The sequence below is a fragment of the Callorhinchus milii genome, unplaced genomic scaffold, assembly GCF_018977255.1.
Source record: "Callorhinchus milii isolate IMCB2004 unplaced genomic scaffold, IMCB_Cmil_1.0 Scaffold1, whole genome shotgun sequence".
Classification (NCBI taxonomy): Eukaryota; Metazoa; Chordata; class Chondrichthyes; order Chimaeriformes; family Callorhinchidae; genus Callorhinchus; species Callorhinchus milii.
The window spans coordinates 126,954,009-126,972,642 of record NW_024704742.1 but is presented as its reverse complement, the minus strand read 5'-3'; the positions used below and the strand labels follow the sequence as shown (position 1 = coordinate 126,972,642).

The 18,634-nt window shown below is 40.9% G+C and overlaps 1 protein-coding gene across 1 annotated transcript in view; it reads left to right on the top strand.

Moving 5' to 3' along the window:
- The window catches only part of LOC103177885 (protein unc-13 homolog B), a 304,211-nt gene that overhangs the window by 94,251 nt on the left and 191,326 nt on the right, over positions 1 to 18,634 (top strand). The window contains exon 3 of the mRNA XM_042335427.1: positions 7,113 to 7,212. Coding sequence (XP_042191361.1) covers positions 7,113 to 7,212 — 100 coding nt within the window. The remainder of the gene's footprint in view (positions 1 to 7,112; positions 7,213 to 18,634) is intronic.

The window sequence follows — 18,634 nt, the reverse complement described above, 5'->3', positions numbered from 1 at the left end:
CGGAGCCCGCTGAACGGAGGGAGCGGGCAGGTTGGTAGGGAGTTAGCAGGTAGAGAGGTAGGAGGGGACAAGGCCATGGATGGCCTTGAAAGTGAGGACGACGATCTGGAACTCGATCCTCTGAGGGATGGGGAGCCAGTGGAGTCGGGTGAGAGTGGGAATGATGGGGTCACGGAGCCTGGTGCGTGAGAGTACATGAGCTGCAGAGTTTTGGATGATCTGCAGCCTGTGAAGGGAAGCGTTGGGAAGGCCGATGAGGAGGGAGTTTCCGTAATCGAGCCTTGATGTGACGAATGCTTGATTAAGGGTTTCGGCAGCCTGAGGGGTGAGGCAGTGGCGGAGTCTGGCAATGTTGCGGAGGTGGTGGTAGGCAGTGCCGGTCATGGCGCGGATGTGGGGAAGAAAGGACAGTTCAGGGTCAAACAAGACATCCTGGTTCCTGACTGGCTTAGTGAGGGTGAGTGCCAGGTGAACAATAGAGGAAAGCAGACAACATATTTATTGTCCTTGATGACCTTTTTCTTAATATGTCATCCAGTACTGCACTTAACCCATTAAATGGGATGTCAAGTTGGATTCTCTGATTAGAAGTAATGTTAAGCAAGAATTAAGATATGGAAATTATATCTGCGTTATCACTGCGGTGCGGAGGTTGTGAACAGTTTGGTCTCTTATTTGAACTGGTTATTAAAGCAATGGCCTATGAAGGAAACCATCAGGATTTAAAATAAGGCAGCTTAAACTGTTCAGCTTTCACTGTACGATCTGATCTGTTTGTGCTTGAGTCCCTGGATACTGTAATCAGACTCGGCTGTGTTGTTCTTAACTTAATGATTTGACTGGCTAAATTAAGCTTCAAGAGCCGAGCTCTACTATACTTTAAATATTTTCACATATATATACAGTGTATATATATATATATACATGAAATATATATCTCAATTCTCAGCCAGGCAGATCCACAAGACTCCAGGGCACTGCTGATGACAGCACAGCCAGCCTGGCTCATCTGCAGGACTTGGAAGGCCAGACCAGTCACTGGGGGCAGGAACTCTTCTCACTCAGTAAGCTAAAGCCCTAATGGGTAGGGTGGTCCTAGCTGGACAAGCAGCGGGAAAGCTTGCCAGTCAGACCTATCAATGGCAAGCTATGTGGTTTTAGCTGGTTATACTCCAGCAATACCCCAATGCCCACTCGGGGGTCTTCAAGCCTTAGCTCTTGGCAATCTGTGCCAAATACTTTCTGGAATTAGGTAAGCAGACTGCGTCCCTCCGGGAGAGAGTGCACATTCCATTCCAACAATCTATCTCTGGAATTTCGATGTGAAGGTGCGATGCATGGAATTCTCAGTTTAGTTTGAATACTCTTAAGCATGGTGATGGGTTTCCATGTGTCAGGACACCTGGCTGACCAATTTTTTTTTAAAACCACTGTCTTAGCTCTTGCCAACCTGCACCAAATACTTTCTGGAATTAGGTAAGCAGGATGCATCCCTCTAGGGAGAGGCTGGGCATTCCTTTCCAATAAATATCTCTGGAATTTCCATGTGTAGATCGAATGCATGGAACTCTGTTTGGTTTGGACACTGTTAAGCATGGTGATGGATTTCTACATGTGTCAGACACCCAGCTGACTGCCCCAAAAATGTAATTTATATTAAAAAAATTCATCTGCAAATGGTCACAACACTTCACAGTGAATCCTATGAAGTGCTTTGAGGTATTTCAGTGTTAAGGTGCTGTATCAGATGCAAGGATTATTATATATAAGCCAGATTTAATTCCTCATCATTTCCTTCCATCTCTTGAGATGTTAAGTCAAGGCGTTGTTTGTCGTTTTTTCAGCTGGACATTCATAATCTAATGGCATTATTTGAAAAAAAGTTTCTTTCATTTTCTTGGCCAACAATCCTCCAGGATTGTCTATTCCTGTTTTTTGGGAAATTGCTCAAGCAAACAGCTGCTGCATTTGCCTACAAACACAGTGGAATAGTTGGTGTCAAAGTCTTTAGTGTACTTGTCAGTTTTCTTTGAAACGTTCCATTAACACGTACATACGTGCTGTCGAGTATTTAACATGTCTGTCTGTTTGGGAAAAAATAATTTTCCGCACCTCTATTGCTCTCAAGTCTTTTTCGTACCCTCCATTGCCTATCTCAAACATACCTCCTCTGTCACCCACCTGTATATCTTCCTCATCACCATTCTCAACATCGTAACTTACACCACCTGTTAACCCTGCAAGTCCTCCCTGGCAGCCATCACCACTTCCTCAAGTCAAGGGTACGCATGTGGCTTAATTGAGATCTCAGGGAAAAACTGCCAGATCTAGCTGAATTATACTAAAGCCTTCATTCATCTTCGCTTCCTTCACCTGTTCGATTCCGATCCCCCAACTCGGTGTCCAGCCAGCAGTGTAAAGTGCTTTGAGACATCTCTTGATGTAAAAGGTGCTGTATAAATGTAAATTGTATTGTGCAGAGTCAGATTTATTGTTTTGATTGTTATGAATGGATAAAGGAGTGCTCACTAAAATGCTTCAGTTGCACATAATAAATAATCCTTGCATTTGATAATGTACCTTCATATCAGGAGGATGTCTCAAAGCACTTCAGAGGATACACGATATAGTGTAGTGACTGTATTATGTATGTTGTCACAGTTGTGCTGCTGGCTTCCTTCCAAATGGTAAGAAGCAGTGAGAATATTTAAAAGGCTTCTAATACAGTACTCAATCAGGAGTGTTATTGGTAGCGGTGTTTAAATCCATTCTGTTTGCTTTGCCGTTCATATCAAAGAGATTGGAATTTAGAATTTAGAATTTGGATTGGAAGTGAGCATTAAGTACCTGTATTTTGCTGTAGGGGATGTGGGGATGTTGTGAGCTCATGAGCCAAGTTACTCGCTCACTTTGACAAGCCTTTCTTTTGGCCAAAAATGTCTGTGATATATAATAATAATAAAATAATACTTGCATTTGATATAGCATCTTATCGCAGTATTGAGATGTCACAAAACAGTTCACAGAATATACTGTAAAGTAGATTGACTATTTTGTGGTGAACTTCGACAGCCAATTGCGCACAACAGTGTCCCACAAACAGTAACGGATTGAGTGAACCACATTTTTTTGGTGGGAGGGTTTATTACCCCCACCAATCGAATAACAACTGGGTTCCTATTTACTGCTAGGTAAATCTGGCATGTGGAGTAAGCAAACTTGCCTAAGGTTTTGCGCCACCCTGGAATCGAACCCAGGTACTCTCGTTTGCGAAGCGAGCCCACTAACCATTACGCTACATATATTGCAGGAATTGCAAGAGGAGAAAAAAAAGCAATTTTGATACGTTTTCAACTAATTGTTTGCAGTTGTTTAGAAGATGAGGTGTTCAAAGGGTAAATTAACTGTTACGAATGTTGCTTTATACAGTAAAATATTGTGCTGAACACATCTTATTTCATTTAATTTAATTAAATTCAGTGTATTTGTTGCTCAAATAATGTTTCATGGGAGAACCATGAGACTGAGCTCATATTCCCATTTGCTGTTCTGGCTGAGGTCTTTTGTTGTCGATTTAATTGCTAAGGCCCCTTGGTTACTTTATTCACACTGTGAGGTGTTGTGAATGTGTTGTATCTGCAGCGAATGTGCACAATTTACAGGTACAACATATGCACAACAGTGAACCTGTGGAGATTTCGTAGAATTGCACTATGCACCTTCTGTTGTGATCTAAAGGAGTACTTTGTACTGATGGAAGATGTGCAGTGCTATATCACTGCAGTGGGAGATTTACTTCATCGAAGGCTGTTCTAGGCATTTTATCTGTCATTCAGTTTACGGTTTCCTGTTTGGTCATAAAGTGAATCTGCCCATTAGTCATGGTACTTCACTGTACTCGTGTTATGTCATTGAAAAAAATATGGCAATCTGAGACAACAGCTGCCAAAGAACTAAATACAGTAAAACTCAGATAAGTCATATCAGCAAGCGATCGCATTGAATCTCAGGAAACTAAGTTCTTCTGTGCATGCGTCGACGGATCAAGACTATGTTTCCTATAATTCACTGCAGCCAGGAAGTGCGGGAATAATGGAGGGTAGGGGAGTGGCATTACGAGTTAGGAGGTGATAAATATGAGCAGTGCAATAAAATCCAAGTGTTTTGTTAGGAAACTGAATGGGTGGATGTGAGTGCAATGAGTGCAATTTTGGAGTATCTTTTGAAAACTGTTTCACAAAAAGAAAATAATTTTCCTTGCAAGAACATCAAACTTCTAGTCTTACCTCACTGACTGCTACATCCAGTGATGCCAGCAGTACTTGTGAGTTACATGTCCTTGAAACTTCAGAAAAAAGTCAGTGGTACAAACAGGACACCAGAACACATCATTAAAGCTGGTTCCAGGTGTGACTGTTCATGAAGGCATCCTTTTGCGTTGTGTTACACAAAGCCTTCCCCTAAATTGCATTTGACTTTTAAATGCAATTTAGATGTGATAACTGCATGCAATAACTACTGGTCAGCCAAAGCTAAGAAACTTAAGAAAAGATCAGCATCCAGGAAGCTATCCTGTGTAAAGGGCGCTATATAAATGCAAGTTGTTGTTTTGTTGAAACATGCTCCATCAAACAAAATTTGACCAAAATTAGAATTGTTCTTTTGTGCAGGATGATGAGTAATTTAACAATAGCAGGTGGGAAGTTGTGTATGTTGTCTGGAATTGCCCAACATTCCGAAATTCAACCACATGCTCATCTACTATAAGACTGCTTGGAATAAGAATCGTAAACCTCATACGTTTCATCTTGAACTCTACAATCACATACAGTGGAACAGAACTCTGTCAGCAAGCTACTCGCATTGCCTTCTGATCCCTCAGTGGTAGTGATGAATGTGATTCATTTTAAATCCCCATGTTGCTGGACAGTTCAGCTGCCTTCCACCTAAAGGGTGGGCAGAGAACCAACTGAATGATTTCCTCAATGATTGCACCTGGACAGTATATAAAAAAGATTTAAGACCCATGTGAAGAGAATCACATAAAAGATTTAGCAGTCAAAACTGCGGCATGTGATATCGGTTATAATAGTCATACAGAATAAACGTGCTCAAAACAAGTTATCTCTGGAGAGGGGATGGAGAGAAAGAATGAATAACAGAGTTCAGAGTGATAAGTATTGACTTTTTGGATGCACTTTTGTTAAATCTTAGTTGTCGCATTATGCAATTTTGACATCACAGTGCTGCGATTGAGACATTTTGTCATCTTGCACACGCTCACTGTTGTGTACGAGTGTGGTGAAGACTGATGTTAATCCTCTAATCAATAGTCCTTTATCCTGGCCATCTTTACAGGTTACAGAGCTAGAGAGTTCTGCTGCTTCTCTTTCAGTAACATTTTATGTCTGTTCTCATTTGGATAATGTGAAGTACTCTAAGTTTGAAACTTTCTACTCTGGACACTGTGAGAATCACTTCACACTCAGCATGGCAGTTTCTGTAGACTTGCTTTCATGAGTCAGTCAGGAATCTCCACAACCTCCGATATCTCCTTGAATTTCTTTTTTGTTTCGTGTTGTACAAGTCTGGTATACTGTTGCATAAACACGCATGTTACCTATTAGTAGATGGAAGAATCTAGGTAACTTAAATATTACTGAATTTGGACTGGCCACACTAGATAACGAAACAATGTGGATAATTGTTCATCACACAAAGTACAAATAGGCAATTATGCTAACCAAAAACATCTTTTCTCTTTCTCTGAACTTTCTCTTTCACACATTGATTTTTTTTCTTTCTAGCCTAAAACTTACAGGGTTAACAATAATAATTCTTGCATTTGATACAGCACCTTTTATATCAGGAAATTGTCTCCAAGTGCTTCACAAGATTTGGATTTTTTAGGTGAACTTGGTAGCCAATTTGAGCACAGCAGTAACCACACAGATAGCTATGAAATAATGACCAAATTTTACTTGTCCACAAGAGATTTGTACAGACAAACCTATCCTCCTTTTGGGGGAGGTAATCAGGGTTTTCTTGGAGCTGAGCAGGCTTCAAGGTGACGTGCTTGACAACATAATATCGGAACCCAGTCTGGTTCCTGAGCTTGGCAAGTCTGCAGCACTCCAAGGCACTTCTGATGATAGACCAGCCAGCTTGGATCACCAGTTGCAAAGGTAAACAAGTCACTGGGAGCAGGGATTCTGTTAGCTTCTGTTAAGCCTGTAAGCCATAACCCCAACAGGTGAGGTGGTTCTTGTTGGACAAGCAGTGGGAATCTTGTCAGACGGTGCTCTTCATGGCATGTTTTGCATTTTTTGTTGGTCAAACTCCAACAGTACATGAATACACACTCTGAGGTCCTCAACCTTAGATCTAGCCAATAATGATAATAATTCTTGCATTTGATATACTGCTGTATAACATGTTTGAGAAGTCTCAAAGCACTTCACAGAATTTACTGTAACGTGAATTGCCTGTATATTTTGTGGGCGAAACGCGGCAGCCACTTGCACACAGCAGTGTCCCACAAATAGTCGTTGACTGAGTGACCACATTTTTTTATAAGAGTCTCATACACTCTGGAATTAGGTGAGCCAGGTGTATCCTTTCAGGGAGAGAGTGAGAGAGATTCCATTAAAGACCCCAGGAAATCTTTGCGTAAGTGGCATACATAGATGGAATTCTGTCTGGTTTGGATATTCTCAAGTGATGGTTTTCTGCATGGCTGACCAAGTGAAGTCTGAGACCCATAACCCTGGTACTTAAATGTTCATCTTTCTCGTCATGTACTGAATATTGAGGTAATGATCCTTGCATTTGATATAGCGCCTTATCGAGTCGTTGAGACGTCTCAAAGCATTTCACAGAATATAGTGTAAAGTGAATTGACTGAAAGTTTTGTGGGCAGGAGGTGCTTTGGATGCTGGGGTGAATGGGGAAATGTTTAAAATGAACTGATTTTTACCTTTGTGGCATCTATCAAGGCTATAGATTTACAGATCTCTCCTGAAATTGAAAAACATGATTACAAATGAACTTGTCTGTCGTAGATTTTACTTTTACAAGGATCCGTGATAAAATGAGTTTCTTTCCTTTGACAGATAAGTTTAACACTTATGTGACACTGAAAGTACAGAATGTGAAAAGCACAACGATTGCTGTGAGAGGTGACCAGCCTGGTTGGGAGCAGGACTTCATGTTGTAAGTACCGATTTTAACAATCTGATGTTCAAGGTATGAGAAATCGAAGAGGTATCTCAGTGGACCTGTTTTGCGAGATTCTACTGTAATTTTCTTGATAGATTCTGGCAACCAAAGTCCGTGAATTAACTGTTGTGCTTTTAGGCTTCTTTATAGCAATGAGAAGAGGAAAAAATTGTGTTAAGTTGTCCAAAGATGTATGTTCTGACAAATTTGGTTGCTGGTAATTGCTTGCCAGATGGTGGACTTTGACGATTGCTTTGCTCAGTAATTTAGTGCTCAGTGTTATAGTGAGAATTGTGCACTGCATTGTGTCTCTGAAATCCACCTGCTTCAGTTAACAGGATTTGTGATCACTTTGCTGATGCAGTTTTTAAATGAGAATTCTGTGTAAATATATATATATTGTTTCTTCAGAAACTATTGATTTCTCATTATGTTTAATGGTCGGTCAAACGCATTACTAACCCACCAAGTCCCAAGTCCCTCCAGATCAGTTGGAATGACAGATGTGCCAGTGAGCCTGTCGCATCTGCCAAAGTATGCCTCGGAAACGGGGTCAGACTGTTGATGGGGAGGATGGTATAGAACTGCAGTTTGCTTAGCCCTCCCACCCACATGTGGGCCACAGCGATTTGCTATTTCACTTCTCATTATATCAGAAACATTTCAATCACCCAGTCTCACTTTGCAGATTTGTTTATGGTAAAAATAGCAATATTAGAGATTACACCAGGAACAATACTGATTTTACCAACTGATGGAAAATCTTTTTAGATTCACCTTTCCGCTGTTTTCAAATAAATGGATGAAATGTAGAGTAAGGTAAAATAAATCTTAGAGTTCAGTTGCTCTGTAGAAGATGCAATATAAATATTGGATCTAATATAATTATAGTTATAAAGGAGTGCTCACAAAATGGATAAAAAGTGCTCACTAATAGGCTTTAACTACACCTAATAAATAGTCTTTGACTTGATGTAGCGCCTTTCTTGTCAGGAGGACGTCTCAAAGCGCTTCATTGGACTTACTCTAATGTGAAGTGACTGCATGTTTTGTTGGCAAATGTCGAATGCTTAGATGTGCTATTTAAACTATTTACATTTTATTAACAAATCAGGGGGAAATGATTTACCAACAGGAGCAGGTTGATCCTATTGAAGATTTTATTTCAGACTAAATGAAGTCTGAACTGAAAACAAATTTGCTTTAAAACAGGAATTGTTAATAGGAAGATTGCTACGGCAGTGGAGTCTGTGTAAATAGCACCATGCTGGTGCTGCAGTAGGAAGTGGTCTGTTTTTAATGAGTAGAATTGACTGTGCAATCTGTCGCTGAGCGAGGCTTGCTGAGCTCAGTCACACAAGTTCAAGCAGATTCTTTACCCCACAGTTATGCTTTCCTGTCAGTTGGACAGCAGTGGCACGGTTGACGTCACAGGGTCATTATTCTCCATGAAGGAAAGCATAAGAATAAAAGCAATAATTAGTAATAACTGCTGCTACACATGGACTTTCTTTCCCTAATACCACAAAAATAGACTTAAATGACAGGTTTATCTATTTTATGATGGAAAAAGTAAGGACACATTTTGAGATTTTGTATAAACTGCCGTTCTCAGTTTTTGGATGACAAATGGAAAATTCCTGCCCACTGTAATTAAAATATCCTAATTCTGAAGCCAGTGAGATGACTTTACAAGTTTATACAACTATGTCAAATGACTCATTGGAATCTAAAGTCCTGGAGTGGAATAAAGGATGTGTGGCTCCTGACAATACACAGTTTCTCCAGGGAATTCCATATACGTCACCCAGAATTGCGAGACATGAGCTTGGCCCCAAGGTGTCATTGGGATCAATATCTGGTACTATGTTTAACATGCAAAGGTTTACCTGAGAAATGCTGCATAAGCTGCAATGAATGAATAAGCTATTCACTTGATAATTTGAAGATTGGATGAAGAAATGCAATAAGTCCATTTTAACTCATCCTTCCAGAATCCTGACTCTGCCAGCTGCATAATGAGTCCATCACCCTGACCTCAACTAGGAAGTGACCTGTTCCAGTCTTTAATTGCCCTATGTGTATAGACATACTGCCTTGGGCATATTCCAAAATTGCCCTTTTTGATACTGAATCTTTCTCCTCTTGTCCTCTGAGTCAACTGACGAGGCCCCTGCTCACCTGACCAGGCTCCTCTTAATCCACCCCGCCTCGCTCTCGGTTGGTAGTTCTGTTTTTTTAATGAAGACAGGACGTCAACATTTTCTTCAAAGTTTCTGCTTCAGACAGTGGTAGCTCAGTGGTTAGAATACTCGTCTTGCAAGTGAGAGGACCTAGGCTGGATTCCCGGGGTGAAATGTTGGGCAAGTTTCCTTACTCCACATGCCACTGTTTACCTAGCAGTAAGTAGGAATCTGGAAAGAATACTGCGTGTGTGGAGCCAACAACTTGATTTCCAACCTTCTCAGTTTGCGCAGGAACATCCAAAGGATGAAGTGATTTTGTTTTACTCCTCGAGTGTATGGATTTGGGTAAGCACTGCTTTTGTGGAAGTAGCTACCCACTACAGTACTGAATGGCTGGCCAATAACAACAAAAATTACATTTGTATATCGCCTTTCCATTTCGGAAGGACGTCCCAAGGCACTGGACAGTTAAGGATTTGCACCCGAGCTGGGGGATGGAATCAAGACTGAAGGCATGGTCAGTCAGAACAGATATGTTGAAGTGAGGTGTAATTACTCTGCTTACTTTATAAAAATGCAGTTGTCATGCAGTTATTTTCCTCTTGTCTCCAGAGATATGCAACAGCCGCAGGTCACCTGGTGACCTCCAATTGGTCTGCTCCGAACTGATGACAAACCAGTTAAGGCAGTAGCTCCTCAAGCTGAATGTCAACCAAACCACAGCTATTCCTGCAAGATTACCTTGCACCAGACAGATCAAATAAAATGGCACACTTGATTGGAAACTATTTTTAAAACAATCTTGTTATATTTTTCAGTTGCTGCAGAAATGCTATTGCAGATCACAATGGACGACTTACTGATTTGTTCCATATGTGTTTGCTTGGCTGAGTGTCTACAGCTCCTGTGCATCTTCCAACTGGAGGAAGGATGGGCAGGATGTTTGCACAACTATCCACCCTTGCTCAGCAGTGCTGCCAGCTGCCTCCATTGTAACATTTTGCCAGGAGCAAATTAAGATCACTTGTTTGAATGTCAGATGAGACTGGTATTCAAACACTAACCTACTGCTCAGGACACTAACATTTTACTGCTTGAGCAATCAGGACGCCTTTTATAACTAACATCTTTGATGAATCTGAGATTGATCAGAAAATATACTGGAAAGCCTATCAGGGTATGTTTTTGTTGATGTGGTTCCCTTTGTTATTCTATTCTGAATTTGGGAAGAGCAAGGTGGGCTCTACTCAACAATAATAATAATAATCTTTGCATTTGATATAGTGCCTCATCACGTCATTGAGACATCTCAAAGCGCTTCACAGAATATATTTTTAAGTGGATTGATTGTGTATTTTGTGGGCTAAGTACATTTTGTGTAATGTATATTGTGAAAAGCCCTTCCCTGGCAACTATCCCAAGTCCAGAAAGGTGTGGGTGGGAGGGGGGCTGCTTTTCTTGCATGCCTTCTTAGTCATGATGTATGTTTATGCTCAACTACGATCTACTTCTCATCCTTGACCTTTTGGCTTTCCTCTGCCATGTAGAAGGTTCATTTCCCAGGATGGTTCATTTCCTCATGGTATCTCAACATTGATATTGATGGAGGTTATAAATAATTCCTCTTTTTCAGTGAATCAAAGAGAGTTTGGACTACTTGCATCATAATATGTAGCTCCTCTGTGTACAAAAATTAGTATTCAATATTGTTTTCTCTGGGTTGTTTTTATCCCATCGAAGGCATTACATTTTCTAAGAAGCTCAACAGAGTAATCTGGATAAACTGATATACGATTTCCTTTATATCTTACTTCCTTGAGTGCTCTTGCCTTGGCCATAATGGCTTCCTTTGTACGGAAGTAGTATAATCTGACCACCATAATTTATGATCTCTCCTGTCATTAAAAGGGTCATGGCCAGTGCACAATGCCATCTCTTAATGGACATTTTGAAATCCTTTTCCCTTTATGGAAATGCTCTGGATATTTATCTGGCATATTCCACGTAAATCACAAGCCTTCTGCTCTCTCCATGATCCCAAATCTGCATGTATTGTTTCAGCAATCTTGATTATTGAGGTCACCTGTGCACATTCACAGTCTATTTTTATTTAATTAAATTCACAACTTGGCCTTCCAAACCTGTGAGAAAGCCCTCATTTTCCCTGACCTGTTTCTCAAGTTGTTGGATGTGATGTTCCAGTTCCAATAAACAATTTGGACTGAAGTAAGGGTGATTTAGTGCCAGATGGATCTGCTAGATGTTTCCTTGAGGCCTCGTTCATAGAGAAGGACATGGGACTTGTTTTTTTTGGTTGATTGTCAGTATCCTAGAAGACTGAAAAGTGGAGCTGCTCATGATGAAGTAACGGAGAGGGTGAATGAAGGTAGTGCAGTTGATGGAGTTTACATGGATTTTCAAAAGACGTTTGATAAAGTGCCACATAAGAGACTTCTAAGCAAAGTAGAAGCCCACGGTATTAAAGGGACAGTGGCAGCATGGATGCAGAACTGGCTGGGAGACAGAAAGCAGAGAGTGGTGGTGAACTGTTGTTTTTCTGACTGGAGGGAAGTGTACAGTGATGTCCCCAAGGGATCAGTACTAGGATCACTGCTATTTTTAATCTATATAAATGACCTGGAATTGGTTATAGGGAGTACAATTTCCAAGTTTGCAGATGATACTAAGCTCAGAAAAGTAGTAAACAGTGAGAAGGATAGTAGCAGACTCCAAGAGGACATAGACAGACTGGTAAAATGGGCAGACTCATGGCAGCTGAAGTTTAATGGGGAGAAATGCAAAGTGATACATTTTGGGAGGAAGAATGAGGAGAGGCAATATCAGCTGATGGTACAATTTTAAAGGAGGTGAAGGAACAGAGAGACCTGGGGGTTCAAAAAGTAAATCTTTGAAGGTGGTAGGACAGGTAGATAAAGCTGTTAAAAAAGCATACGGGATACTAGGCTTTATAAATAGGGGCATAGAATATATAAGTCAGGAAGGTATGATGAACCTTTATAAAACACTGGATAAGCCTCAGCTACAGTAATGTGTTCAGTTCTGGGCACCACACTTTAGGAAGGATATCAATGCATTGGAGAGAGTGCAAAGTAGATTTACCAGGATGGTACCAAGAATGAGGGACTTCGGTTATCAGGGGAGGTTAGAGAAGCTGGGATTATTCTCCTTAGAGCAGAGAAGATTAAGAGGAGATTTAATAGAAGTTTTCAAAATTATGAGGGGATTCAATAGGGTGAACAAGAAGAACCTATTTCCACTGGCGGGTGGGTCGGTAACCCGAAGACACCGATTTAAAATAGTTGTTAAAAGAAAACGAGGGGAGGTGAGGAGAAATTTTTTCACACAGCGAGTTGTTTGGATCTGGAATGCGTTGCCTGAAAGGGTGATGGAAGCCGATTTGATAACAAATTTTAAGAGAGAAGTAGATAATTATTTGGGGAGGACAAGTTTGCAGGGCTATGGGGAGAGAGTGGGGGAGTGGAATTGAATTGGACAGCTCAAAGAGCCTGCACAGACACAATAGGCCGAATGGCCTCCTTCTGTGCTGTATAATTCTATGGTCCTATGGTTCATCTGATGAAGGCCTGTAGCTCAGTGGTTAGAGTGCTCGCCTTGCAAGCGAGACACCTGGGTTCAATTCCAGACAGGGCGAAACCTTGGGCAAGTTTCCTTACTCCACACGCCTAATAATAATCCCTCCAAAGCAAAAAAAACAATAATAAATTGGTAATTTTCAATCCACGACTGTTTGTGGGACACTGCTGTGCGCAATTGGCTGCCGTGTTTCGCCCACAAATATACAGTCAATTCACTTCACAGCATATTTTGTGAAGCGCTTTGAGACGTCTAGAAGACGTGAAAAGCTCTATATCAAATGCAAGGATTATTATTATTATAATAAGGCATCAGTTGATAGGCAGATGGCCCCTGGGATATTTCAGATCTTAACAGATTATATCAGCCTCAGCTAGGATACTTTGGGAAGTAAGAATTCAAACAGGGAGGAAGGAAGTCAGGAAAGGCATCCTGCATTTTTGTAAGTGTGCTGATGGATTGACCTCGGTTGGATTGATGATGTCATTGGACTGAAATACTGTGCCATCCTGACAGAGAATAAAATGAACTGATGTGAAATTGACCACATACGCGGGGAGTTTCTCCTTGTGTCCTGGTCAACAATCTTCAAGATAAAATTGGTCATTTACTTCATGGTTGTTTGTAGGACAATGCTGTGCAAATGTATTGATTTCACCTCCAAAATAGGTACCGCAGATCACGGTAAAACACTTTGATGATGCAGCAGACATCTTCTAAGGTTGGCAAGAAGTCGGAAGTGGTGTTCAACGGGGATCTGTGTTTGGACTGCTACTAAAACAGTAATAAAATTGGTCATTTCATTCCATGATTGTTTGTGAGACACTGCTGTGCGCATTTGGCTATCACGTTTCGCCCACAAATATATACAGTCAAATTCACTTTACAGTATATTCTGTGAAGCGCTTTGAGATATCTAGAAAACATGAAATATCAAACGCTATATCAAATACAAGGATTGTTATTATTACTGTTCACCATATACATCAATGATTTAGAATGAGGTATAGGAAGTGTGGTGTCAAAGTTCCATCTCTTTCTGAATTGTATCATGGGTACTTAAATGTCTACCTGAGAACCTTGTTTTGACATGTCATCCAACGTATGGCGCTTGGATAATATAGAACCACCTCTCAACTACTGCTCAGAACTTTTTGATGCCACAGTACTACCAACTGTGCCAAGTTGGCATCTTCACAATGATTGGAATGCCAATGTAAATAATATACAAGTTTTTCTACTGAATTAATTAATTTTATTTTCAGCCCACATGAGAAATATTTGAAAAAACACTCTCAAACATTTGTGAGTTTATCCAGGAAACACAGTTATTTACATCCCAACCATGTCCTACCTTCAATGAGTTCCTTTACCTTGAGTGTGCTGATATCAGTTGGACAGCCTTAAAGTTACAACAATTGATCTGAGTATTACAGGTTGGGTCAAGAAAAACTGAACACAGTTCCCACGCCTGAACACTATTCTAGGATCCCTGTCAGTATTGTATGACAGGATCAAATTCCGCTGTGATACCCCTGCCAACATTCACAGTCGAAGCTCACACATTACTATTAGTGCCTTGAATGAAGTACTGAAGGATTAGTTGTTGTTGTTGTACAAGAGGAAAGAGTGGAATTCCTTTGTCTAAATGTGCAAAGAAATTCCACATCTAGATATGCAAAGAAAGTGACATTCTTGCGTGGGTTGAAGAGACTGCTATTGTCAGCTTTTATTGTTCCTGATTATATAATGAACGTGCCAGAAATATCCGTGATAAGTGTTTGGTTCCAGCTTTGTATTGGCACAGTTCTTTTAATACCTGTTCTCATGTTTGTCTAGATGTTCTAAACCTTTCATTTATTGTTCAAATATATCATTAAGAAATGTGCAGTAAAAAAAACCCCACTTGCTCTCCCTTTTTCTGACAGTCTGCACTTTTTTTAAATTAAGCCCTTTACTGTTATAATTTTTAGCAGTGGGAATCTTTACAATTGGAACTCCCCATTATTTTTGATTTCAAGATCCTCATCCTCACCTACAAGGCCATTCACGGCCTTGCTCCCTCCTACCTCTCCAACCTACTATCCCCCTACCTACCTGCCCGTACCCTCCGTTCCTCTGGCTCTGGTCTGCTCCACGTCCCCCGCCCCAACCGCCCTACCATCGGTGGTCGGGCCTTCAGCCTCTCAGCCCCCAGGCTCTGGAACTCCATCCCCCAGTGCCTTTGCCTTGCTTCCTCCCTCTCCTCCTTCAAGGCCGGTCTCAAAACCTTTCTCTTTGACCGAGCCTTCAGCTCCCCTCTCGACTCTCTTCCCCCTCCTCGCTCCCTCCCTTCCCTCCCCTCACCCTGACCATTTCCCCCTCCTTGCTCCCTCCCTTCCCTCACCCTGACCATTTCCCCCCTGCTCGGGTCATGACCCAACTGTGCAGCGCCTTGGGACGTCCTCCTGACGTGAAAGGCGCTTTATAAATGGAATCTTGTTGTTGTTGTTGTTTCTTATATCTGTTGTACTCGTTTGATTCTGTGAATACTTGAAACATTCATGAGATTCTGGGTTCCCCCCATCTCAAAGAGAACCTTCTCATTTCTATCTGGAAGTGGCTGGGTAAACAACAACTTGTACCTGCAGAACACATAAACAAAAGCAAGGAAGATATCTGGATCTTTACAAATCGCTGGTTCGGCTTCAACTGGAGTATTGTGTCCAATTCTGGGCACTACACTTCAGGAAAGATGTCAGGGCCTTGGAGAGAGTGCAGAGGAGATTTACAAGAATGATCTTATGGGTACAAGAGTGGGAGCTGCGTTAGCACAGGTCTGTGTGTGAAGGCCCAGTTGGCAGTTTATATTTTTTTACACGGTAATCATTTTAATAAAGGAGAATGAAGGGAATTGTGTTCCAAGTAGATTGGAGTCCTGAAGCTCAGCGGTTAGAGCACTCACTTTGCAAGCAAGAGACCTGGGTTCGATTCCCGGCAGTGTGAAACCTTGGGCAAGTTTCCTTACTCCACACACCTGATAATAATCCCTCAAAAAAATACTAAATTGGTCGTTTCAATCCACGACTGTTTGTGGGACACTGCTGTGCGCAATTGGCTGCCGCATTTCGCCCACAAATATTCAGTCAATTCACTTTACATTCTATTCTGTGAAGCGCTTTGAGATGTCTAGAAGACGTGAAAAGCGATATATCAAATGCAAGGATTATTATTATTGATATGGAGAAAATGGTTCTGACTTTGGTAAAGGGGGAAGACAATAGTGGATAAAACATGCACATTAGAAATGGTTTCTGGTTACAATTAAGGCAACAAAATTAAAAGGAAGAAAATAATTAGAACAGGAAAGAATAGTAGCTGAAAAGGTGAAGGAAATAAACTCCTGTTTTACTGGAATAATAAGAAAATAATAATGTAAAATAAAGTGTAAAATATACACAGAAAGGGTAACATTTAATTTTATTCTCATTTTCTTGTGAGTGGAAAATGTCTGAGAATATCAGAATTTTCCCCGAGATTTCTGCCATTTGTGGAGTCCTGCAGCTCGATGGTGAGACTGAATTTCTTGTACAGGAAATTAAAAATTAAATCAAAACCAGCAGTTATTCCAAGGTACGTGGTGTATAGGAAAGATAGGCAATGTGGTAAACGAGGAGGGGGGGTGGCCCTGCTAATAAAGGATAGGATAAAAACAGTAGAGAGGAAAGATTTTTAAATTAGAAAAGCAGGAAGTAGAGTCAGAATGGGTAGAGGTACGTAACAACAAGGGGCAGAAAACTCTAGTGGGAGTAGTTTATAGACCCCCGAACAGCAGTCACAGTATCTCTCAAGGTATACATCAGGAAATTAGCAGAGCATGTAATAAAGGAAAAACATTAATTGTGGGTGATTTTAATCTGCACATAGATTGGGACAACCAAATTGGGAAAAGTATGATAGAGGAAGAGTTTATGGAATATATTAGGGATAAAATAGAATATGAGGGCAAACTAGCGAGGAACATAAAGACAGACTGCAAGAGTTTTTATAAATATATAAAGAGGAAGAGGCTGTCAAGGGTAAATGTGGGTCCGCTACAGGCAGAGACGGGGGGAATTATAGTAGGGGACAAAGACATGGCAGAGTCATTAAACAAGTACTTTGCTACTGACTTCACCTTAGAAGACACTGAAAACATACCAAGAATAGAGGGGAACCAAGAAGAAAATGTTAGCGAGCAACTTGGAGGAATTAATATTAGTAAAGAAATGGTTTTAGGTAAATTATCAGGTCTTAAAACTGATAAATCTCCTGGACCTGATGGCCTACATCCTAGGGTTTTAAAAGAGGTGGCTACTGAGATAGTGGATGGCTTGTCTTTGATCTTCCAAAATTCTCTGGATTCTGGAATGGTTCCCATTGATTGGAAGATTGCAAACGTAACACCACTATTTAAGAAGGGTGGGAGAGAAAAGATGGGGAACTATAGACCAGTTAGTCTGACATCAGTGGTAGGGAAAATTCTTGAGTCCTTAATTAAGGATGTGGTTATGGGATTCCTGGAAGACCATAACAAGATTAGGGAGAGTCAACATGGCTTTACAAAAGGGAAGTCATGCTTAACCAATCTTTTAGAGTTTTTTGAAGATGTATCTAGCAGGTTAGATAGGGGGAAACCAGTAGATGTAGTTTATTTAGATTTTAAAAAGGCATTTGACAAAGTGCCACACAAAAGGCTATTGCACAAGGTTAAGGCCCATGGGATTAATGGGAACATATTAGCATGGATTGAAGAGTGGCTAATGGGTAGAAAACAGAGAGTAGGGATAAACGGGTCATTCTCGAATTGGCAGGATGTGACTAGTGGAGTGCCACAAGGATCAGTGCTTGGGCCTCAGCTATTTACAATTTACATCAATGATCTAGACGAGGACATTGAATGTAACGTATCTAAATTCGCGGATGACACTAAACTAGGTGGGAGAGTAAGCTCTGAGGATGATGCAAAAAGATTGCAACGGGATATAGATAGGCTCGGGGAGTGGGCGAGTAGGTGGCAGATGGAATTTAATGTGGGGAAGTGTGAAGTTATTCACCTAGGTAGAAAAATAGAAAAACAGATTATTTTCTAGAGGGGAGAGATTAGATAGTGTTAGTGTTCAGAGGGATTTGGGTGTCCTTGTACACCAGTCTCAAAAAGTTAGTTTGCAGGTGCAGCAAGCAACTAAGAAGCCGAATGGCATGTTAGCGTTCATTGCAAACGGTTTAGAGTACAAGAGAAGGGAAGTCTTGCTGCAACTGTATAGGGCCTTGGTGAGACCGCACCTAGAGTATTGTGTGCAGTTTTGGTCTCTTTATTTAAAAAAAGACTTACTTGCACTAGAAGGGGTACAGCGTAGATTCACTCGGTTAGTTCCTGGGATGAGGGCACTGACCTATGAGGATAGGCTGAATAAACTCGGGCTATATTCTCTAGAGTACAGAAGAATGAGGGGAGATTTTATTGAAACACATAAGATTCTTAAAGGGCTGGATAAAGTAGACACTGAGGGTCTGTTTCCCCTTGTAGGAGAATCTATAACCAGGGGTCACAGTCTTAAAATTAAGGGTCAGCCTTTTAGAACAGAGTTGAGGAA